We start from the raw sequence: 25446 nt of genomic DNA on the forward strand, positions 1-25446 counted from the left end.
TGTTTAGCTGCAACCATAGCTGTTCTGGGGACCTCAGGGTGGACACCCCAAATTCTGCCCTTATGTTTCATTTCTTGTTTTAAACCTTTATTCATCAGTGAAGTTGAAGAAGGGGATAGACATCACACCACAAAAAGATGTAAACATTGAAAGACGTTCTCCTCCCGGTCTTTCTGGGCTGGTGTCCTGAGCAGACCTTGGATGCAGGCTCCACAGCCAGTCCCACAACACCCAGAGGAAGCTACTGTACTCTCAGGTGCTCTAACAAGCCCAGGATCACAGGATCCCAGAATCACAGGACCACAGAAACAGCTTGACTCTGAGGAGTTCTGATACAACCAGGATCACAGGAAGGACAGGCTCCAGTCAGAGTTAGCAAGGGCAGGTAGCACTAGAGATATCTAGATGGTGGGGGGCAAACATAAAAAAATAAATAACACAAACCAAGGTTACTTGGCATCATCAGAACAAAATTCTCCCACCATTAGCAAGTCCTAAACACACCAGCACTCCAGAAAAGCAAGATTCAGATCTAAAATCACTTCTCATGTATAAAATCACATGATGATGATACAGGACTTTAAGAAAGACATAAGTAGTACCCTCAAAGAAATACAGGAGAACACAGGTAAACAGCTAGAAGCTCTTAAAGAGGAAACACAAAAATCCCTTAAAGAACTACAGGAGACTACAATCAAACAGGTGAAGGAAATGAGCAAAACCATCCAGAATCTAAAAATGAAAATAGAAACAATAAAGAAATGAGAGACAACCCTTAAGATACAAAACCTAGGAAAGAAATGAGGAGTCATAGATGCAAGCATCACCAACAGAATACAACAGATAGAAGAGAGAGTCTTGGGGGCAGAAGACACTATAGAGAGAATTGACACAACAGTCAAAGAAAATGCAAAAAGCAAAAAGCTCCTAACCCAGAACATCCAGGAAATCCAGAATGCAATGAGAAGAACAATCCTAAGATAGAGTGAAGACTCCCAATATAATGGACCAGTAAATATCTTCAACAAAATTATAGAAGAAAACTTCCCTAAGCTAAAGAAAGAGATGCCCATGAACATACAAGAAGCCTACAGAACTCCAAAAAGACTGGACCAGAAAAGAAATTCCTCCCATCACATAATAATCAAAACACCAAATGCACTAAACAAAGAAAGAATTTTAAAAGCAATAAAGGAAAAAGGTCAAATAGCATAGCATATAAAGGCAGGCCTATCAGAACTATACAAGATTTCTCACCAGAGACTATGAAAGCTAGAAGATCCTGGGCAGATGTCATACAGACCTTACAAGAACACAAATGCCAGCCCAGACTACTATACCCAGCAAAACTCTCAATTACCATAGATGGAGAAAACAAGATATTCCATGACAAAACAAAATGTATACAATATCTTTCTACAAATTCAGCCCTACAAAGGATAATGGATGGAAACCATCAACATAAGGAGCAAAACTACACCCTAGAAGAAGCAAGAAAGTAATCGTTCATCAAATCCACACAAATCTAATTCCACCTCTTACAACACAAACAACAGGAAGTGACAATTACCTTTTCTTAATATCTTAATATGAAAATTAATATTACCAACATATCCTAATTGATTGAAATCCAAAAATATGAGGAATTAGAAATTTGTTGGTTGTCATCCAATGGTCTCTATAATTTGGTAATTGGAGAAATAGGTCCAATATTGTACAATCTATATACACTTTCAGCTTGTTGTGACAGTGTCTTGCTGTGTACAACATAAGGGTCTTGAAGTCTTGCTTCTCCTATTTCAGCCTCTTTATTAGTAATATTGTTTATTTCATGTTTTTACACTATACTATGGTTTTCATAATAGCTTATATATTTCAAAAGTATTTATATACCCAAGGGAGATATAGACAATTAAGTTAGGAGGTGGCTTGTAGGAAAGAGAACAACAAAGTGAGACTGAATGCTTTGCTTGAGTTTGTAACTCTTGTATCAAGTTTGAAGAAGAGGACTTTATAAGTTACTCTTTCTCTGAGATGAATGCTTTTCCAAATTATCACAGCTAATGAACCAAATTCTTACCCTCACCTAATGTCTGTGCCACCCTCCAAGCAGAACCATTGTTCATTGAAACAGTTGGTGAATTACATTATGGATAGACCATCTTAATACACACACCATTTCTTAAATGAATGTAACCTGTTATCTGTGGGCTGAGAATAAAGTCACTCACTCAAGTCAAATACTTTTGACCACAGCAGGAAGTCTATCCAAAAATCGTGCCTACAATTCATTTCTTGGTGGAGCAGAACTGTCAACTCTCAGTTTAGTTACCTTGGAGTTAAAATCCTTTGGTGATGTGAGGGTCATTGAAGTACATCCTTATTACAACGAGCTCCAATGTCTAAAAATTATTCTTTTTTTTTTTAAGATTTTTTTTTTCAAGATAGAGTTTCTCTGTGTAGCCCAGTCTGTCCTGGATCTCACTCTGTAGACAAGGCTGGCCTTGAACTCAGAAATCTACCTGCCTCTGCCTCTCAAGTGCTGGAATTAAAGGCGTGTGCCACCACTGCCCTCAAAATTGTTCTTATTTTGTGCTTGTACCACAGTAAGTGCCAAGATGTTAAGCTCTACTAAATACAAAACAAACCAACCAACAAACAAAAGACTTTATATATTTATGTTCATTTAAGAAAATACTAGTAGTGATGTATTATTTTAAAATATACAGTTAATAAGTTTGGAGTTATTTAAAATTTATATTGACAAAAATGTATGTATTTTCAGTATACTGTAGACAAGCATCTACATAAAACTGTTAAATTGATTGTTGTTTTATATCAAACAACTTTTATAATACTCATTTTTATTGTAGTATTTTATAAATTTTAAAAGAATATGACCCTTTATTGGGTCTATGAAATAGATTGCTATCATACTATCTTTCTCTCTTTATTTCTCTCTTTCTTCCTTCCTTCCTTCCTTCCTTCCTTCCTCCCTCCCTCCCTTCCTCCCTCCCTTCCTTCCTTCTTTCCTTCCTTCCTTCTTTCCTTCCTTCCTTCCTTCCTTCCTTCCTTCCTTCCTTCCTTCCTTCCTTCCTTCTTTCCTCTCTGTTTTAGAAAGATTAAATATACTGGCCTTATGATATTAATATTTCTTTTGTGCACTCAAGGACTTTGTCTGGGGAAGGAGAGAAGAGACGTCCACAGGGACAGTTTCTTTTGCTTTATTTTCATATTGTGACTGAGTCTATCTTTTTCCATTATTTATGTGAGCTCACAGTCAAGGACAGTGCTTTTATATGGGTGTAGTATAGTGGCAGGGAAAGCTGAGATGCCACTTATGATTTATTGCTCTGAGGTGCCTGAGACTTAAGTGGACAACTCATATCCAGGACTGCCTCACTGCTCCATTATTGGAGTGTCCCAACACCAATACAGTTCAGTGAACATTATCAGGCAGGTGAAATTGATGCAGGTTGATTGTCAGTAGGCACCCTGTAACCCTGTCAAAACCACAACCTCCAATTTCCATGTTTACATTAAAATATTGTGTATAGGGTTTGAAGGTGGTAGGCCTCCTGAATAGAGTGGACATTATGGTAGTGATTTTTACACTGTTTGATAGTCAGGAGACAAGTGAAATGCTTCTGCTATATTTTTTTTGTAAGGCTTGGCTGCCACCTGGTGGAAAAAAATCATACTATATGTATATCTTATGAACAAATTAGTTAACTCTGGGTTTGAATGTCTGAGAATCTTCTGAAATGGTTTTGTTTTCTCAGGCTAAATTAAATATAATTGTGTTTCTGGTTAGACACGATGTAAAGTTTTGCCATTTGTAAGTAGGTTTCACACTATTAGTAAGTAAGGTTTTACATTAGCAAAAGATTTAAGCACCAAATTCTTGGCCTTCCAGGCTTGTTCCCAGATCTGAGACTGTGTAAATCTATACTAGTTCTAGATAACAAATCTAGGAGAGAATGACAAGGATCCTTATTGCCAGTAAGAGCTAGAATGGAGATGTAGAGCCCTAATAAACATGCCATTCTTGGCACAGATTTGATGGGACTAACTTACATACAATGGAATCCTCATTCTCCTTTATCAACTGTAAATGAAAAGCATGTGATATGAGTAGACTGGAAGGCAAAATTTCAGCAATACAAAGCTTCTGATGAATTGTCCTTAAGTTATTTTGAATTAAATATATAATTATACCCCTTCTACATCTTGAGTTGTTCAATAAGGTCCATGATCCTTTTGTTACATAGCATCCTATCACAAAGTATCCTCATCAATATCACCACCCACTTGTTTTCTCTCAAGAGTCAACACTGACTTCTATGGTAGGGCAGATCTATGGTACAAGGTCAGTGTCACCACAGGCTGCACTCTACAGGTTCAGTGAGGGGCCACTATTGGCATAATTTCTCCCAGGGAGAAGTCATCAGTGAAGTCCCTGAGACTCAACTTTCTCATTAGCTCTCTTGAAAGGGCAGTAATAACCCTAATGAAACTGCAGAGTGATTAGCATGAGAAAAACCCAGGGGAGCAGTTAAAAAAAACCTAGAAAGTTTTCCCAGTAGTTGGACACATGGTACAGGACCTTGAAGAACAGCTGAGTCTCTGAGCCCAAGAGCTTCAGAGAGATGTGATAGAGATGAGGCAAGCAACAATGGTGTTTGGAGTCAGTGGTGACAGCAGAGGTGTGGGAGGTGGCTTGTAGTCAGGTGTCACAGAGCTCATTCTGGCTCTGTCATTATTTAAGCTTCTTTGTGTTCTGTATTCACATATATGAGACAGAGTTAAAACTACATGGCTCCTAGTCTAAATCTGAGATATAAATAAGGCCATAGGGACATGTTTGCTAATGGTGAGGGTTTCACAAGTCTTGTTTGGGTGTGAAGGGCATGAGGAGGTGTGTGGCTTCCCAGGAATAGGCACAGCTGTCATGCTAATTAAGCATGGCAAACAGACTCTTTTTCTAAGGCATGCTGGAGCTCTCCTCCTGTCCATTGGCACAGGTAACTTGCCTGGATAGAAGGATGCTTATCTTTAAATACCATCTCCCCTGGGTAAACAATGGAGGCAGTGCAGTACTATTTCTGGCTATAGGAATGTCAACACCCAGTGGCTTGCAGGCCACTTCAAACAGTAGGGTAGAAACATGCCAGCTGGCACTGGCTGCACACTGTGCTATGTACGTAAGAAAACACAGGCAGATAAACACTGTAATTAACAATCCTGGAGTGACGGTATGTTCATACAGTAAAAACAGGCGATGGATTGGAAATGCAATCTGAACTTAATCGTTTGGTCGAGGTGATTTCATAGTTGACTAATTTAGCAAACCATCTTTAAAAGGCAGCTAATTAAAAAATGCCCAAGGTTATCAATTTGTTGCCAGAACTGCAGAAAAATGGGCATGAAAAGATTTTAGTCTAGATAATTATTGAATAAAGACTTGATTCGCACTTTAGAGGAATGTTCTAGAGGGAGGTATTTTTACTTGGAACTTTTAGATGTAGAGGAGGGATTGTTGAGACTATATAGTATTACTGTATTCTATTTATTTTCATTAATCACAAATTGTATATGTTATCATTAGGATGACTTCACTTTCACATGTTGGTTTAAGAATGCTTGGAATTCTGGTGTGTGGCAGAAGCCCTTAGGATGAGTGACAATGTATAAAAAGACTGGCAAAGAGGCTGAGGAATTGAACACAGTGTGCAGGGGAAACTATAAAATGAGCTTAGGGAAGGCCAGGGGCATATTAGTTGACTGTAAACAGTTGTATTTCCCCTCAAAGTCATTGCAGGGTTTCAAGTAGAAGTTTGAGTAGATGTGGCTAAAGTTGGGGGAGAAATGAGATAACGGTGAAGTGATGGGAGACCATGCTGAGATTGGGCATGGGAATGTGAAGGAGCCCGGGAAGAAGTGGTGAGAGCCTAAGCCCACTTTGAATACAGAGAGAAACACAATCTTGTCTGACAGTTTGGGCAAGAACAGGGGGAAGGATGCTTGCAGATCAGAAAGTGAGCACTCGGCTCCTGCTCAGCACCATGTCCATCTGCTTCCTGCCATGGTGATCATGGTCTACCCCTTAGAAACTGAGCAAGCCCTCCAGTAAATACTTTCTTTTATAAGTTGCCTTGGTCATGATATCACCTCACAGCAAGAGAACATAATAGACAAAACCAGGTTCTTAAAGGAGCTTAGTGACTGGACAAAAGAATAGCAAAGTTGGGTGGTAGCTGAGAGTGTAAGAATGCACTTAAAAAGTAATTGTTTGCTAGTGAGAATGATTTGGATGAAAGATATAGGTCAGGCAGGTTGTAGAAGGACCTTTCTAGGGGAGCTAAGGAACTGTGCATGGTGCAGGGAACAGTCTTGATAAGGATGTGGATAGTTTATCTCTGGTCACAGATAGGAAAATGGTATGGGTAAGAGGAGGAGCCAAGTGTTGGTTAGGGGTGGGGTGGGACGTAAGTTCTCTATAGAGTTCATTTTGAAGGCTATGATTTTCATAGTGAAGTTAGGCTATTAATTGAATATGAGAAACATCAGGAGAGGAGTTGGAGGAATAACCAGAACAGGAACAGCCCTTTCTGACCTGTTTACCACTGAGAGTCAGGTAAGCCCTGAAAAAATATTGTTTACCCCAGTGTCTGTTTTACAGTGGCCACTCAACCTGATGTGAAAGAGCTATATACCAATCTGGAATGTTCCATTTACCTGTATTTTCTCCTTTATTTAAAGTTAACTCATTGTTACAGGATTAGTGTCTTTGGAATTTGTGTGTAATGAGGAAAGTTATTTTTACCTATATTATTCTTTCCATATTCTTCCATAAATCAAATATCAAATCAAATCTGTCTTCACATAAGAGACAGGACTAGCACATGAAACATCAGTGATATTTTAATTTGGCCACAAGAAAATAACTGTTAAATAAGGTTAAAATTGCTTCTAATGATTTTACTCAAAGTAGCACAGACACTAGAAGATAGAATACATAGGTGCCTTTCTACTCAGACGTCATATTGGTAAAATATTTTCAGTTTTCCAGAAAGTCAATCACTATGGATCCTTGGAGATTATGTTGTAGATTAGATCTTCAAGAGAGTTGATCCAGGAGCAGACTGAATACTGACAGTCCAGGGAATTTGCCAAGCCCCCAGGGAGCAAGTCTTTTCTGTCATAGGTAGATAGCAATGCTGTTGGGAGCTTTCTTTCCTACAAGATGGGATATACCTCCTTCAAGTCTCTAAAGGCCTGTTGGTATGGGGATATTTTCTGAGATGGATGCTTCTAGTAACCTGAGACCTCTGTAATTCCTAATTCATTATAGTCAATTCACTTATTTATTATCCCATGAATATGAGATACATGATTTCAGTACTGTGAAGCTCAACACTTATGTTATCATCTCAAGGAGAAGGCAGAGCCCTACAGTGATGGAAGGAAAGCTATTAACCCCTGAAATGGGAATGTGTAATGGTAACATCTGTATGAATAGCATCAATATACTTATGTGCATGCATTACTACTATACACACATGATATAGACATTATATATGTGATTTATATAAACATTTCTTTTTCATATTTATGGTATTTTTTCCCAAAGGGTAATTTTTTTTGTGATGTAAAAGTTCAAATTCTTTGTTAAAAAATTCTGCTTTTCTACTTGCTGTTAGAAAAAAGAATCTACTGGCTCCTTACCAATTTAATCTTATTATTATTATTATTCATGAATCTCCGGTCACTGCCACTGGCATACAAGTATTCACATTGACCTTGTTGCTTAATTTCTTGCATTGGAATTGAATAAAAACTTGGACTAAAAGGTCAATTTTAAAATATCTATAATAAATTTCCTGGCTAAAAGTGATTCCAGCAACTTTCTGCACCATTTCTCTTTGCCTCATTATTCACATAAGTTTCCCTGAATTTTAAGGAATGAAAATAAAAGAGCAGTGTGTGGCCCATTGGGGCCAAGGAAGGTTTTTTCATGAATAGGGAACTAGTGGCAGAATAAATGGGATTTCTTAAATTAATAGGGTAGCTGAAGTGGAGAATGTCATCGGGCACTTAAGTCTTTTCTATAGGATGGGAAATGGAAGCTTTTAGGTTATTCTAAGAAATCCTTATTTTTAAGCATTTTCATATGTTTGCTCATAAGGATATAGTACTGAAAACCCCATTATGTTGGAGATAACTGGTTTTTAAATTTTGTAAGATAACACTAAAATTATTGGGTCTATACAATAAGATGTGGTGGGATAAAGAGGGAAAATTGGCAAAAAAAGACAGGCAAAAAGATAGCTCCAAACATAGAAGTTTGCATGAATTCTTTAAATATTAGTTACCACTATTAATAAAGGGAATTAATAAAAGTACATTAGTAAAACTGATATGTTTTACAAGACTGGCTGGGGACAATATATTTCACTTCATGATTTTAAAATTCTCAAATTAATTTCATAAGCTTAATTTGGGGGAACAAGTAGATTTAAATACAAATAGAGATAATACGATCCAGTGGCATATCCTTAAGTTGTCAGAAGCAGCATGCATTTTTGTCTTAGTTTCCCTTAGCTAATGACAGCAATCATCCTGTCTTAAACTGTGGTTTCAAGTCAGAACAATTTCTCTGTTAACTTCTTTGTTGTTTTGCCTCCTCCCACCGGGCAGAGATGGTCTTCACTCTGATGTCTTTGGTCCTTTTCACCCAAACCACTGTCCCAAGCTCTCATTGTGTGTTTTGTGTTTTTTCCTGTCCTTTGTCCACTTATTTCAGGACACTTTGTAGTCCTTGGTTGGCCTGATTTTTTTCCTTATGTTTATCAAAATATTTGCCTTGGATTAGCGTTTGGAGCCTGGACTTGGCCTTGTAGAAAATATTTCCTTCTTTAGAAAGAAAAGTGAACAATGATTTTTACCAGCTCTGTCCAATGCGGAATTAGAATATGTAAGAGAAATATTAGCATAGACAGTTCAGAACCATGGAAGAAAAAGAACAGTAGGGTGGGAAATGCATGTGTTTTCTCAGTGTGGTGCAAGGTGGAGATTTGCTAGCACAGCAGCATATTACATGTCTCCATTGAACTCCTGCAGCAGACAGTCCTATTGTAGGAGCAGGAGCTAACAGACTACAAAGGAAGACAGATGTGCATATCCTCAGGGTTTACAGTCTATGAAAGATTCATAATGTTAATCAACTTGACATGAAATCAGTTATTCAGATGGAACACAGAATTTTAGACTTACAATTTTTCATTTTTGCCCCCCTCCCCAAGCTCTGTCTACTAAATATTCACAAAATCTTTAGATTTTTTTTCTATTTCTAAAATAAATTGTCGCTAAGGTACAAGTTATAATTTTTTGACTCTTTAACTAAGCTCCTTTTCGATATCTGGACTTAGGATTGTACCTTAGAGATTCTGGCTTTCAGGAAGAAGCTGGTCTGTTCTAAAGACTCTTCTCAAGTATGAATGAGCAAAAGGCCTATGTCATGTTTTCCAAATTATTTTCGGGATGGACCTAGGTTTTGTTTTCTGCTGTGCACAAAGCCCTTGCTTTTAGCACAGAGGGAAAAAGTCCTTGCATGTGTTTACTTACCCATTAGCTGGGAGTAAGTATGATGCTTGCACAGCCTCTTTCCTGGGCTGTCAGCAGAGTGGTTTTGTATACAGTGGGAAAATAACACATTAGCTCTGAGTCAGTGGAGCGTCGTCGATCACATCTGCTTGGATAACTGTTTTGAGATGGATTTTGAGGCTTTGGCTGGGGCTCACCAGAAAAGAAAATTATGACTGATGAGTGAAACTGCTACAGGCAAGGAAGGGCAAACTTGTGCTACCTATACCCGGCAGAATTTGTCCAGCCCTTATTCAGGGTCTCCACAGGAAGGAATTGACCTTGCCGCTTAAACTTTCTTCTGTACGAAGAAATACATTTTAAAAATGACATCACTATCATGAATTAAAGAAATTAGTTTATTTTCAGTGTAGGACTCCTATATTTTTATGTATTTTGTTTGTTTCCAAGGCATGCTTTTCAAATTATAAATAAATGTCTTTTAACTTAATTTGAAATTAAAACATACTACAGGTTTCAGTGTATACATGTATTTCTCTACAGATTGCATTATAAGGCAAATATATTCTTTGTGGCTCATTGCAAACACACTTCGAAAGTCACCATTGAGACCATAATAATCATACAACCTTAGGGGAGGGAAGAATCACTTCCTCTTCCCTGACTTACTGCACACCATCGGCCTCAGTCACATCAAATCTATGGTTGCTTTATTTCAACAGTTCAGGCAGTGCTCAGGGAGGTCCACGTGTGAGCAGGAATAGTAAGAAAGGCTGGTTCCACACAGGGATAGATGAGAGGTGCAAGCCGTACATAGAGATGCATGGGCAAAACTAGCATTATAGCTCCGCAAACACCCAGGCAATGTCACCTCCTCTTTGCTTCTCTGAGTTAACGTCCTAGTTTTCAACCCCAGTGAAAACTGCTCAGACCTTTACCCAGAAATGAAGGAGCAAACTGTATTCCTGGCAGACCCACACCTGATTCCAGCCTACTCCCTGTGACATGTCTCACAGTCATGTGCAACTCCAGTTGTTGAAAATGGGACTGATGTCCACTTAAACCCAAGTTGGTGCTTTGGGTAGCCCAGTGTCATTTTAGGCAATAGTCAATAGATGACAGAAGCTACAAACTGATCAAGGAAGGAAGGAACTGACCTAAGTTAAGGTCCAAGAGGCATGAGTGCCTTTCCTAACAGGCCCGAATTGTATTTTCCCATTATAGCCACAGGCTGCAGGTCAGGACTTGACCTGAACAGAGACTAAGAGGGAATTCCTTGAGGGGTTGACTTTCACCTCATCATGTGCAGGCTCTTGTGACTGCTATTAAAAAAAGGTGAGCATTTGTTTGATGATAGAGGCAGATAGCACACAAAGGGAGACTGCCCTTATGTAGTTTCAAGGGACAGGAAGATGTCGTTGTAACACCAACAAGCAGTTCTTCAGTTGTCAGCAGGAACTGGGAATGGCACCTTTGCTTTGAGATAATCTCTGAGGTGGACATCCAATGTTTCTGGGAGAATTCACAGGTGAGAGTCTGGGATAAGTATCCAGACCACACACATTCCAGGGTTTCCGTGTTTACCAAGCTTCATTAAAACACAGATGCATACACAGAAACACACATACACACTGATGCTTTCAGATTTAACAAGACATGTACTCTTTGAAAGTAAGACTAAATATTTTGAATGATGGACATATGTCTTTTGCATGTAATGAATATGTTTCTTGTTATGAACATGTCAGCAGTCTGCAAAATGGAAGCTGGAGACATGGCTGAGCCTCTACTTTGCAGTAATGAAGTGTGGTGGTGAAGGAGGATGCTGCGTGCCCAAGCTTTGGTCCTATCTCCTTTTCCCTTCTAATTTTATTTGTGCACATACTGTTTGAGGCAGCAACTAGACATTCTGCATAGGCTTTCCTGCTAGAGGTTCTGAGTTAAATGAGTCAGTGGAGGATTTTGGGTGCTCCTCTCTCCTGGCAGACGAGCATCTGTCTGTTGGGAATGGAAGAGATATATGGGGCCTCTGAGGTCTGCATTTGAACTATGAAGGTACAGAAGATCCTACTCATGGGCCGGTCACCAAAGTGCTCTTCAACTGTCTGACCCCATCTCTTCCTGCTTCTCAGATGTCTTCCTGTACAACTTCTCTTTATCTTCTCTACCCCAGAAAATATGCAGCTCTCTACTGGCTCCTTCTCTCCAGCAATTAGGTACCCAGGATGCAAATTATCTTTATTTTTCTCTTTTCTAACTCTTACAAAGTAAGGAATGGTAAGGTAAGACATGCAATTCTTCTTTTTATAGCTAGAGCAAGAGGAGTCTAAAATGATGAAATATAAATCACTGGCCTGGGTTGTCTAAAGATAACCTGGTCTCTATGTCCACGGGAAAAGGTTAGAGGAAGAACTTAATAGGACTGGATTGCTATCTGCAATCAGATCTGAGATTTTATTATGAATTACACATCTTAAGTCACCTTTTGAATAGAAATACTGATTATGAGAGATTAGTCATATTGAAATACAAGTGATAACATTAAACATTTTCTGAGAAACTCATTACAGAATGCACATTGATAACTTTTTATTTGACATTCAGATTTCAGAATCATATATTTGCATAAAATAATAATAATAATGATTCTAACTATTTCTGTTAAGAACTTGGTATTGGTTCAACTGATCCCCTTTCTTCCTCTATTTTAGCTTCATACTGTTGTAGCACCAAGAAGACAGTAACATAGTCATTGGATAAGTCTAACATGGTAGGTAGGTTGCCTTAAATCATGGTTTGTTTGGCAAGATACAGCTTAACAAATGGGACAGGAGAGGGTAGGAATATGAGTAGGGGAGCTCATGAAAGAAACATGAATAAATTCTAATGCAGCAGCAAGCTTAGGTTAGATCAGGAAGTGTATTACTTACTCTACAACTGCAACATGTTAGCATTTAGAGTTTATATCTGTGGTTCTTTCACACACTCAGTGATCACAACCCCTCTCACCATACAGCAGAGAGAAGCAGTTCAGGAACCAGGTACATGGTGGACTGGGATGCAGAAACAGGCTTCAGGTGTCAATTCCTCAGCAAGTGGTGTTTATTTCTCTCCATAGGCACACTCATTTTCTGGTGATGTCAGTAAATATGGTCCATGAATTAGTATTTTGACTTTTAGTGTGAAGTGTGTTTTTCCCCAGATTTTTTTTTTATTTTTATGTTTATGAGTACTCTATCTGCATATACACCTGCATGCCATAAGAGGACATCGGATCCCATTACAGATGGTTGTGAATTACCATGTGGTTGCTGGGAACTGAACTCAGGACCTCTGGAAGAGCAGCCAGTGCCCCTAACCACTGAACTATCTCTCCAGCCCCTAGTGCAAGATATGTTAAAAGTGACTGTATTTTCAGGCTTATGATTGATTCCTCAGCACGAAGCTTTCTGGCATGTCACAATTTTCATAAGGACACCCATGTTTGTAGAGCTCAGAGTGCGTACTTTCAAGTTTTCAGGGGTTAATGTTTGAGTGAATCCGGAATTGCCATTTCTCACTTCCCTGCAGCCCATGTAGCTGCTTGCTTTCAAACCAAACAATTAAGTCAATGATTCTTATCTTTTAAAAGATGATGTTAAAGTGAACCGGTGTCATTCTATCACAGCAGTCGGGGAAAGACTGTACATTACAGAGCGGAATCTGATGGTAGGAGATGCTCAGAGGAGGCAGCCCTTGTTGTCAGGCACTTAAGGAAGTGCTAGATTCCAAGGCAACACAAAACAGCTTCTGGTGCTTCAAAATTAAAAACAGAATTTTAAGGTAAGTGGACTGATTAATTAAATTAAAATGATCAAAACTGAATTATATAATGTAATGATCCACATTAGCTATATTGGCTGTATAATACACCTTATTTGCTTTGATAGACCATAATTTTTCCATCAATATAACATTGAGATATCATTTATAGCATAACCTGGAATCTTTAAACACCACCATCTTTATTTTGTGGTGTGGAAGGTTGAAACCCAGGCCTTGTATGCCCAACAAGTGCTCTGCTGCTCAGCTATACCTTAACCCCTAACACCTTGAAAGCTCATGGCTCGCTATGGAGAAGTTTAGATTTCTGCACACCTATGTGTTTGTCTATACTGAGCAGTGAACCAGTGAGCAGGTAAGAGAAGGCACAGGCACAAGATGGTTGCCACACTGTAGGTTAGCTCTTGATGGCCATAGTCCAGAGGAGTGGGTGGTCAGTTTCCACAGTGACAAGGCCGGACCCATCGTAGGTGTTAGAAGTACTGACCAGTGTTCCAAAGCCAAGCACATCATTTGCTGTGGGAAAAAGGAAACAGATTAGTGAAAAGAAACTTTTCACAGTGTATACCAAGTTCGTCAATAGTTATAATAACACAGTTGATCATGTACTTCGATAGAAGTTATACAGAAGGAGAATGCAGGAAACACACTGTGGTGTAGAGTTTCCTTTTCTTTTTATAATTAGATATTTTTTTTATTTACATTTCAACTGGTATTTCCTTTCCTGGTTTCCCGGGGCGTGTGTGTGTGTGGGGGGGTGGGAAACCAACCCTGTTCCCTCCCTCCTCCCCCTGCTCACAAACTCACCCTCTTCTGCTTCCTGGCCCTGGCATTCCCCTACACTTGGGCATAGAGCCTTCACAGGACCTAGGGCCTCTCCTCCCACTGATGATCGACTAGGCCAACCTCTGTTACATATGAAGCTGGAGCCATGAGTCCCACCACCATCTTTGGTTGGTAGTTGAGTCCCTGGGAGCTCTGAGGGTACTAGTTAGTTCATATTCTTGTTCGTCCTAAGGGGCTGCAAACCCTTCAGCTCCTTGGGTCCTTTCTCTAGCTTCTTCAATGGGGACCCTGTACTCAGTGCAATGGATGGCTGTGAGCCTCTAGTTCTGTATTAGTCGGGCACTGTCAGAGCCTCTCAGGAAACAGCTATATCAGGCTTCTGTCAGCCAGCACTTGCTGGTATCCACAAAAATGTCTGGATTTGATGACTGAATATGGGAAGGATTGAATATGGGAAGGATTCCGAGGTGGAGCAGTCTCTGGATTGTCCTTCCTTTAGTCTCTGCTCCATAGTTTGTCTCTGCAACTCCTTCCATGGGTATTTTGTTCCCCCTTCTAAGAAGGATCGAAGTATCCACATTTTGGTTTTCCTTCTTCTTGAGTTAGAGTTTTCAAGGCAAGAATTTCGACGGTGTTCTCTGCCCAGTCTTCTCACTACTTGCCACCATCACTCACTGTTTGGGGCTATACATTATTATTGATAATAAATTTCATTAGCAACCCCCTCATTTTCTTTACTAATTCTAAACTCAGAACACATGTCTGTCATGTGCCATTTACTTTCTTGCTTGCCTGGGAAAGTTTTATTTATTTTTTTATGGTACTGAAATAAAATTTTATAAAACAATTAAACTCTATTAGGCACAGTACAAGTCATAGGGGACAGAAAACTAGATACCTAAAGAGCATGGAGTTTGGGTCATTATTTTTGTTTCATAAAGGAATGCCATGGTGAGCATGGCTTATGTTCTGGAACGCTAATGGGAACACAAAGGTCAAAGCTGACTTTCAGATGTGCAATACTGTGTACAAGTTACATACTCAGCTCAAGACGAAGGCCAGGGATAAGACTGCCATTCAAGCACTTAACTAACAATGGGAGTCAAAGTTGTAAGTTTGAATTTTGTAGTTAGAGTTTGTATATTTATCTATCTCACAGGCACACACATGTACATGTGTACTTTATTTCCTAACAAGCTAGCACCTTGGCACGAGGTTCTTATTCACAGCACTTCATTTCACCAATGTGACTTCAAAGAGCTCTCTTGCAAACATCCTTTGATTAACAGGATTTTCGTGGCTAAAATGTGAAGAGAAACAGGTGGTGGTGGCGCACACCTTTAATCCCAGCACTTGGGAGGCAGAGGCAGGCGGATTTCTGAGTTCGAGGCCAGCCTGGTCTACAGAGTGAGTTCCAGGACAGCCAGGACTACACAGAGAAACCCTGTCTGGAAAAAAAAAAAACAAAAAAAAAAATTAAAAAAAATGTGAAGAGAAACATAAACCAACATAAAGCAGACCCTGTCCTTTCCTTCAAAATCTAACTCCGCAGTTCAGTGCTGGAGGGGAAGTGTGCTGTTAGAAGGCTCACTCTCCACTAGAGGGGGCCTGTTATCTTCCAGAGGACATCTAGGACATGCAAAGTCAAGGTATAGTCAACATTACCAAGGTAGCTGTTTTTTCCTTATTAAAATTTAAGTTATTTCCTTTTTGTAGCTGTCAACATCTTTCCTAAGGAAAGGAGAAGCCACCAGGTAGAACTGTCGAGGAATGCAGAGTGACCTTCCTATGAATACTACTGTAACAGGCAGGACACTGTGAGCGGCTCCTGTCTCCTCAGCTAACGCTTTCTGAGATACAGTTTCTGCAGGATGGGAATATGCACATCAGTATTTGCAGATTCGGACAGTGTTCCATGGTGTAGATAATGGGGTGTGAGCGGGAGTCATGGTGGGGTCAAAACAGCACACTTGCTAACTCCGAGTGATAACCTTGCTTACCAATAAGACTGCTTTCCCCAAGCTGCTTTGTTAGACGCATCCCAGGACTAGCAGAACAAATGCTTACCAACTTTGTCCTGGGGGCAATACGAGGTTTTGATATCATTTAATTAATCACAAAGGCAAAAGAGAATACTTTAGAATCTCCATAGTGAAGAATTAAGTATACACAGTCACCTGAAATTGCCAAAATGTGTTTTTTTGTTGTTGTTGTTTTGTTTTTATAGTTTTTCCAGACAGTTCTGGAGCTCCCTCTGTAGACCAGGCTGGCCTTGGACTCAAATATCTGATTGCCTCTGTCTCCTGAGTGCTCAGTGACAAAATAGGTGTTTTAAGTCTAGAAACCAATTAGATGAAAATCCTAGTTTTAACTGAGCTCAAAGGATAATAGCATGAAATTGTTGCTGTGGTTGATAGCTGTGCATGAATTCCTTTCTGATTTTCTGAGAGCTAAGAATTCTAGGCCTTCAGACATATATTTTTGTTTTTGTAAGATATGATATATCTTTTTTTTTTTTTGTTTTTTGTTTTTTGTTTTTTGTTTTTCAAGACAAGGTTTCTCTGAGTAGCCCTGGCTGTCCTGGAACTCACTCTGTAGACCAGGCTGGCCTCGAACTCAGAAATCCGCCTGCCTCTGCCTCCCAAGTGCTGGGATTAAAGGCGTGCACCACTACCGCCAGGCTGATATATCTTAATTAGTTTTCAAATGGGAAAATAATTGAATTGGCTGGATTAGAACACATAGGAATGAGGCCTTTTCAGAAAATAGTTAAGTGAGCAAGACAACTGTAAGATAGGTTTTATTCTATAATATTTGATTTTCCTGCAACAGCTAATTAATGGCACCAAGTGTGTGTGATAATGTCCCAGTTTACAGAAACTGAACTAAAAGTAGAAAACTAACACGAATAAGGTAAAAAAGGACAGTCCATTTAAGCTTACAATGTCACAGGCCTGAGTGGGAGCTGCTAAATGGGCATGTTGTGCGTGTGAAGTCCTTCGTATACTTAGTGTGGGCCATGGACTATCCTTGATGTTTTCTTTGGTCACAGAAGCTTCCTTCTGAAGTGGATGGTGGATACTGCAAAGCTCATAATTGGTCAAAATGCTACGAATGAACGAATGGTTGAATGCTCAGGCCACAATGGGACATCTGTGTCAACACCCCCCTCCCTACCTGCCCCTGGCCTCAGGGAACTTTGTCGAAGAAGGGGTAGAAAGGAGGTAAGAGCTGGAGGAAGAGGATGTGGGATTGTCTTCTGGGCATGGTGTGGCCACTGCTCTCTTGAACTCATTACTTGCAAAGACTGTACAAATTTGGGTCCATCAACAACTATACCATAGACAGGAAGGCGCTCATGAGGCCCCATCCCTTCCTGAGGATTTACCCTTGAGAGAGGAGAGGGAGCCAGCCTTCTGCCCATTGCCTCTCAGTATGTCTATGTCAGCAACCTAATTAAACTCAATCTTTCAATCTTTCTCTCTCTCATACACACACGACAGGAAAGTAGAAGGGGGACTAACTGGGAGGGGAAGGGGATTGGATGGGTTAGAGAGGACTAAGAAAAAGTAATGGGAAAGTATGGTTAAAATAAATTATATCCATGTAGCCATGTCACAGTGAAACTCATCATTGTATATTATAAATATATACTAATAAAACCCTATAAAAAAACAACAAATTTACTATATTTCTAAGAAAATCATTATTTTGAATACCACAATAAAATCTTCACAGAAAAAACATCTTGAGAGACATTTTGTGCTATGACTGGAGTCTCTTCACTCCCAAATATCTAAGGATTCAATCTTGAAATACAGAAGGGCTGGAGCACTTCTCTGATCTGTGACACATGATTATATTATAATGCCAGCAACCTAATTAATGTTTAAGATTTATAAATGTTTATATAAATGTTTCAGATTTCAGAGTATATGAATAAATAATGTTATCTTGAGGATAAATCTCAAGTCCTTTTTAACACTGTGTACACATAAGCTATTGTTAACTTCATATCTTATGTAGTGTAGTGATTGCATTTTAACTGTTGCCTGTCACACAAGGGCAGACATGGAACTGTCCACTGGTGGTGTCCTGTGTGTAGACAGCATGGAAATATGGAGTATTTTGGATCTTTAGATTAGGAGTGCTCATCCTAAAGAAGAAACTGGCAAAGGGAGTGAGCTTCATGTATGCTGGAGACAAAACCACCTTCTTATTTTCACACTAGAGAACTTGTTAAGAACAAGGCTGAGTCTTTAGACCATTTAGATTCAAGTTCAGATATTCCTCTTTCAGGACTGCAGAGTACAGGGAGCCTAAAGAGCTGCAGCCATCAACCAGCCATTCAGATGAAGCCCTGATTCTAACAAAGGGCAAAAATAAAACACACAATGGGATTACAAGCAACCCCAGTACCTGGGCTTGGCCTTTGTGTAAAGGTAAACACTGCATCTCCTCTCTTTTTTTCCACCCATCTTCCTCACCAGTGCTGATGGCAGGCTGTTGGGCAGGCCTGACAACATAGACTAGTTGAACTACCATTCTAGTGAAATTTCACAGGGTGTTGGCTGAGGCCAAACATTTGGGTTTCATATTGTAGAGAACTAGAACTCAGAAATACAAGAAACATTCTCACCTTTTGTCCCAAGGTGACAGGTGTAAGGATGAGAACCAGGAGCTTGTAGAGACAAAGCGTCTCTCTGTCAAGACAGTGTGGACCCTTTCATGGGGAGTACAGAAGGGTAGACCCAAGTTCAAAGCCCAGTGGTCCCATTCACTAACTCACTGAGTTGAGTTATTTACTGTGGGCTCGGTTTCCTTAAGTGTAGAATGTGAATAACAGTCCTGGCTGCACAGGTGTCGGTATATAGAATACAGGATCAGATTTCTAACATAAAATAAGTACTTAGGAAAAATTCACCTCATTTTGTTTTCTCTGACTATTACAGAAACAACAGTCTGTATAGATATATACAGACTATTTTTTTCTTAGAGTTATTTCTTGAGAAGTATAGTTACAGAAACAACTTATATTGTGTGTGTATTATAAAAGATACTAAAAGAGTCTATATCTTGTTGTGAAGACCCTCGTTTACTTAAGGAATATAAAGGGTATGTATAGATTGTGTGCAAATACTGTGTGATTTTATAGAAGGGCATTGAGAAACTTTACTGTATGGTACTTGGAAGAGCCCTGAGACCAGCCAGCATGGGCATGGAGGGATAATGCCATTTATCAGAGTTTGAATGCAGCAGGTACCAGGGATTAAAGATGAGTGTCTCTGCTCCTAATAGTCTCATGTTTTAGTAACAGTGACAAGACAGGACAGATTCAGTCACCTGTCATTCCATGAGAATTGTGTCTTTTAGTCTGATTATACAGAATCTGACTATCATTCCACATGGCATTCTACAGTCTCACATGGCAGTTTATAAAAGGCCCATGACTCTTGGTGTAAGTTAAGTTGTTTCAGAATATTAAACCTTATGAATAGGTCAACAGATATTTGAAGCTTCAATATGTTCATTATCACAGGCTGCAATCACTGCCCTTTAGGCAGAGGAATACCTAGAAGAAGCTGTAGGAAAACTTCTGAAAAAAAAAAAACTTAAAACTTAAAACAAACCACACTTGAAAGTATCAAAAGAACGTACCCTGTATCCAATATGGCTAATAAAAAAGTAGAGTACTGCCTGAGCTTGTGGCAGATAATGTATACTACTTGTAAGGCACTGTCTATTCCTTCTCCTCTCCCTCACATCTGATCATGCCATCCCTATGGGAAGAGAATACTGATGCTGGACTCTAATTGTAATGGGGACAGCTGTCCAATGAAAACAAAGCAAAATATCTCCCCTGACCTAGCCACACATCTTGGCATGGCAGTCAGGACTCTCTATTACCTGGCTATTTCTTACCTACTTGCCAGTCATTTTCTGGAGGTATTCTATTCCTTTAGTAAGTCATACATCTCCCATGTATATGGGAAATTTTGGGTCCCCTCCAGGAAGTCTGCAAATTGGATGCACACAGTCTGAGTTCACAGGTCCTGCCTTAGCCTGTATTTCCCACCCTACAGTGACTAGGTTAGCAGTTGTTTGGTTGGAAAGGATACAGTTCCCTCCCTAGAACACACTTGGCATCAGATACTGATTATTTAGAATCCTAGTTCAGAACATAAGAAGTCCCCAAAGGGCCTGAAGCATCCTGTTACAAAAATAGGAAAATGATCCAAAAACCTGTTTAGACACGTCAAAAGGACAAAGTAGCTGGGGCGATTTGAGGTAGAAAAGAATGCTTAGGGAAGTGCATAACAATACATTTAATAAAGAAGCCCCAAAGACAGGAGGAGAGAAGAAAATCTCTTTACAGAAGAATGTCAACTCTAAGGATGAGTGACAGAAAGTCACTATTTTGCAGCAAGCAGTGTAATAACTGGGTCAGGGGAAACCATTAGTGCTAAATCACCAGCTGAAATGATGTTGGCAAGCGGATGATCACAGTATCACAGTGCCACTCCTATGTTGTTTTCAATTTCAGAAGAACAAAGGGAACAGCCAGATTTCGGGACCTTCAGATCTTAGCCAGACGATCAATGATGAAGCAGCATCAGTAATAAACGGACAAGCAGTGGTTACGTGCCTCCTGAGCTGATGCTAAGGGGGGATGTGGTGCAATGCAAGTATTACTTTTTGCTTCAAACTACTTGACCTGGATCCAAAAATGAATAATGAAACAGATAAGTATTGATTATGGGTGGTGAAGAAATTAGCTGCCAGAACACCTCAAAATAGTGTCATGAACCCTCAAATTAGTGGAGAGACTTCTATGTTTCAGCAAAGCAAACAGGCATGTCAATTAAAGACTTTTAAAAAGTAGGTCTAATATTTAAAACACTTGAAAAAAAGCAATTGGACACATGTATGCATATGGTCTGAGTACCTTTGTCCTACCAATGTATACTTTGGAGCAGAGGTAATGTGGGAAGATATGCTGGTCCTCAGGAGACTGGAGAGAAGGCCACGGGGTTCCAAGGAAACACTGCACTCTCTTCACCTGTTTCCACATAAGCTTAGTCAACTCCACAGCTTCTGACTGATTTGCACTAAGACCATTCTGAACTGAAGGAAGTTCATCTGATCCAGACAGAGGTTGTGTACTTGAGACTCAGTTTCTGAGAGGAACTCCAGAAGAGTAACCACACAGCTGGGATGAGGCAGTGCATGAATCCTGTTGTTGGCACACTGAAGCTGTCCAAGTGCAGCCTTTGCTTACACTGTGATGTAAATGTGTCTTGATATTACCCTGCATTTTCCAGAAGAATGCCCTACACTGCGACAATGGCAAGTGAAACTTCCTCTTGTGCTAGCCTCTGATAATATCCACATTGGGCATTCCCTCTGAACTTTATCTTCCCAGAGCATCAATGGATGCTTCTTGAGGCCAGCACTCAGCCCCTTTGCAGCCTAACAAGGAGTCTTCACACATCAAAGCAAGGAAGACACTCCCCTTCACCTCTCAGTGGCTGCATGCCTCCTCCATTCATCTATGCACTCAGCCAGCACACATCCACGCACCCCTGCGTGAGGCCTGGCAGACGCCTGGGGCTTCAGATGCTCAATCACTAATCAATTAATTTTAATTTTTGCTTCTATTCAGCCTGCTATCTCAAAAACACAATTATACCAGAGAAGTTCTGCTATTTGTTGGAATCACAACTAATTATACCAGTTTGAATCTCTTTTTCCAAGATCAATACTTTCCAATGCTTAGTTCTGCCTAAAATAAGCAAAAACCATACTTCTTTGTTAAAACACATTCCCTAATATGTTACATCAATAGTGTATTCTATTCAGGGCAGGCTCTCCAGAAGTTAAAGAGATAATCAGAGCTCCTTTTAGAAATAAAGAAAAGACCACTGGGTATATAAGACAAAAAGGACAGTCCATGTCCATAAAATGTGACCAGTTTGTTTAATTATTTGGGGTAAGTTGTGTAAAACTGCCTGGAAATCTTCACGGTGTGCACAGATAGCACTAATTGACTATAAAAGGGCTGCTCTCCTGCACTCAGCCTCCGGGACTCAGCCCAGCCTCCTGTGGTCACTGGCGTGCTGGAAACTCTCCACACAAATATGAGTAGTAGGACAGCATATAGCAAAGGTGACGTCCAGGTCCAGATCCAGGTCCAGGCTCTCATTCCACTGTTCCTGTCTGAAGAACAGCACAGTCACTCAGTGTGGCTGAGCCTTGGTGTCACCCTGGAGAACAGAGAGCCCAACCTTCCCTTCTACTACTCTAATATCCAATGAGTTTTGTGGGGAAAATCCTTAGGCAACCTCAGCATCCATTTAGAAGATGCCAATAATGTCTGTCACTGTTATTTCTCATACTGTAAGGTGAAGACAAATGAGTTAATGCCTGCACACAGCTCTGATTTCTCTGGAAAAGCTCGGAAAGTCTGTATTATAGCATCTTTTCATCCACACCAAGGAGGCCTTGAAATCACATTTGCTTCCATCTTTCAAATGTCAACTGAGATTATTATGAGTATATCAAAAAATCCAAATGGCACAGAAAAGTGAAGAAAGATGGAAAGGAGCACAGAATGAATGCACAATGTCAAGTCTACAGCTGATATCTAACCCCAATAAGTGAAGGAGGCAGAAGTCCTGCTCTTTAGAATATAATAATCAAGCCAACTAACCCCACACAGGCAAACAAAAACCAACAAGTGCCAGTATTTGGGTGAAGAGGGAGTTTCAAAGGACTATTAGTGCAGGATGTTAACTGTCTCCTCAGATCAGAGCAATGGGAGAAGGGAGGGGAAAATTGGAGACAATCTTGTGAAAAGCTAACACAAAGCAAACTTATCTGACAAAGATTTTGCTTGAACTAATCTATTTACCTGGCCTTCCACTGCCTATTTATGCCTCATGGTGGTGATGACCTGCCCCCATAATTAGAAGGCTAGATCTCAGGTGCCAAGAGCATCTGCTATCACTGAGTCCTTGCGGGCACACTGTCTTATGTTATGTGGCGGCAGCATCTGGTTTAAGTTTTTCTGTGGGGAATATGAAAATGTGGAAGTTGTGAAAGTCAGTGCTCTACTCTGGCTTGAGAAGTGACAAAAAGTAAATGCAGAAATGATGTTATGTCTTAAGAGGAGAGGGACAGAGATCTTGTTGTGACTGTAATGTGTGCCTTTTACATAAGAGTTAAAGGGGCTGGACATGGCTCAGCAGTTAAAAGCACTGGCTGTTATTTCATAAGACCCAGGTTCAGTTCCCAGCACCCATATGGCAGCTCACAACTGTGTGTAACTCATGTTCCAGGTGATCTGATACCCCCGCAGGCCAAACACCAATGCACATAAAATAAAAATAAATAAATTTTCAAAAAGAATTAAAAGTGAAATGCAATAATCTATCTTCATTTTTCAACATGGGAAAAACACTTCAAGGCACAAAAAAGACTAAGTTAAAATCCTCATTTGTAATTTTAGGGACATGGATGTTGTTATCAGAAAAAGTGTAAAACATTATCGCAACTAAATGAATAAAAATTAAGGTTTTCAAGAAATTTCCCACTAATGACAACAAAATAAAGAAATGAAGAAAGGCAATTTCAATATTGAAGACGTTCTGTAAAAGCTGAATTATACTACCTTTTCATCTAAGCTGGCACCGTGATCTCCTGTCACAGCTGGGGCTCAGGGTTCTATGTATTGTATTTGATGTCTCATGATGTCTCTTTCAAGGGGAAAACTGTCCCCAAGACTAAGGTGTTCCTTTTCATCTAAAAGCCTATGTAAAAACAGCTGGGACCAGATGTGGATCTACTAATGCTATTCCTGGATTCCAGTGTCTGACACACTGGGCTTCAGCTGTGCCTTGCTATGTCTTCTGCCTGCAGCTTCTTCTCAGGCTGGCACCTGGCCAGAGAGAGTTGTGGATCTTATCTCGTTCAATAACGTATTTACTTCTCTTTTATTTTGTTCAGTATTTAAATACATATCAACAGAGTCAATAGTTTATTTACTACATTTGTCATTTTGATGGATCATTATCTTCTGAATATTGTAAACTTCTGAATCAAAGAGTTATAGCTGCTTTAAAAATTCTTCCAGAAATTCAGACATCCTGTTTAAATAGTACTTAGCCCTGTATATGGGTCTTGTAGCATATTGCTGTGGTGGTAGATTTTAGGAGCAGTAATATAGCTTACATAAGCAATATGTATGTGTATATACATATATGCACATATATTAGGGGGAGGGTTTTGAGACAGGATTTCTCTTTGTAGTGCTGGCTATCCTGGAACTTGCTCTGCTGCATACTAGGCTGGCCTCAAACTCACAGAGATCTGCCTGTCTCTGCCTCCCAAGTGCTAGGATTAAAGGCGTGTACCACCACTGCTAGGCTAACATATATGATTTTACATGTCTCGAAAAACTGTAAAGTCAAGGTGAAAAATAATATTATTTTTTTAATTATTAGGTATTAAACATATTGGACCTTATAAGACACGTACAAGCCTTGACGATGCAGGTTCATGGACATGCAGAACCTTAGTGCACTAGACCAGCCCATCGCTAAGCTTCACAGCCAAGGAAGCTATGTTCTTTAACAGTGTAGTTGGCTGTACTTAGTCCAACCCCCAGACAAAATGCTTGTGAAAACTGCTAGTCTTGGTAAGTGATACATGCAGCTGGCTTCTAAGATGAGAACAAGAAGGATCTTTTTTCTGTAGTTTCTGCTACAAATACAGTGAACAGAGGGATACATTCAGTTCCCAGGTAAGAGGCCATTGGGACTAACATGAAGGTCACTAATTAACTTCTGTCTGAATTCTTTCAGCATAGCTATTTTACAGCATTGAGAAATGGCAATTAGAAAGAGAAAGAAAACTCTAGGCTTGGTCATGCTGCCTCTCCTTAACAAGAGTGAAGGACATTCTCACTGGCTTCATCCAATTGTCACTTAGGGTGATGACATTTCTATCCCTTCTCCTTCTTTGACACACTTTTACATTTTGTGAAAATACTGCCACTGTCCACACAGATATTCACGAGGTTTATAATATATGAGAATAACCCCTAAGGATAGAATGGAGAGCTGTATGCATACTTGCAAAGGGTTTTAAATTACAAGTGTGGTCATCCTTTTCAAGTGTAAAGTTTATAGTGTAATGTTTCACAATACTGGGTTTTGTTATGTTCATTACAAA

At 39.8% G+C, this 25446-nt stretch overlaps 1 protein-coding gene and 1 long non-coding RNA gene across 5 annotated transcripts in view; one reads left to right on the forward strand and one right to left on the reverse strand.

The window, feature by feature from the left end:
- Positions 1 to 6487: 6487 nt before the first annotated feature.
- On the forward strand, positions 6488 to 23842 carry LOC116098825. Of its 3 annotated transcripts, none has more exons than XR_004121954.1 (6): positions 6488 to 6637; positions 12318 to 12376; positions 13238 to 13428; positions 17267 to 17438; positions 18514 to 18656; positions 20759 to 23842. It is a non-coding gene; the product is annotated as an uncharacterized LOC116098825 (long non-coding RNA). The 3 variants fall into 3 exon arrangements; XR_004121956.1 differs by having other exon boundaries at positions 13274 to 13428; XR_004121955.1 differs by lacking the exon at positions 18514 to 18656.
- Positions 12037 to 25446, reverse strand: part of Tpk1 (thiamin pyrophosphokinase 1) — a 364719-nt gene continuing 351309 nt past the window's right edge. The window contains exon 9 of one of the 2 annotated variants that reach the window (XM_031381704.1): positions 12037 to 13944. In XM_031381704.1, coding sequence (XP_031237564.1) covers positions 13826 to 13944 — 119 coding nt within the window. In that variant the 3' untranslated portion in view covers positions 12037 to 13825. The remainder of the gene's footprint in view (positions 13945 to 25446) is intronic. The other variant, XM_031381705.1, reaches the window with a different exon arrangement.

Source organism: Mastomys coucha, unplaced genomic scaffold, assembly GCF_008632895.1.
Source record: "Mastomys coucha isolate ucsf_1 unplaced genomic scaffold, UCSF_Mcou_1 pScaffold20, whole genome shotgun sequence".
NCBI lineage: Eukaryota > Metazoa > Chordata > Mammalia > Rodentia > Muridae > Mastomys > Mastomys coucha.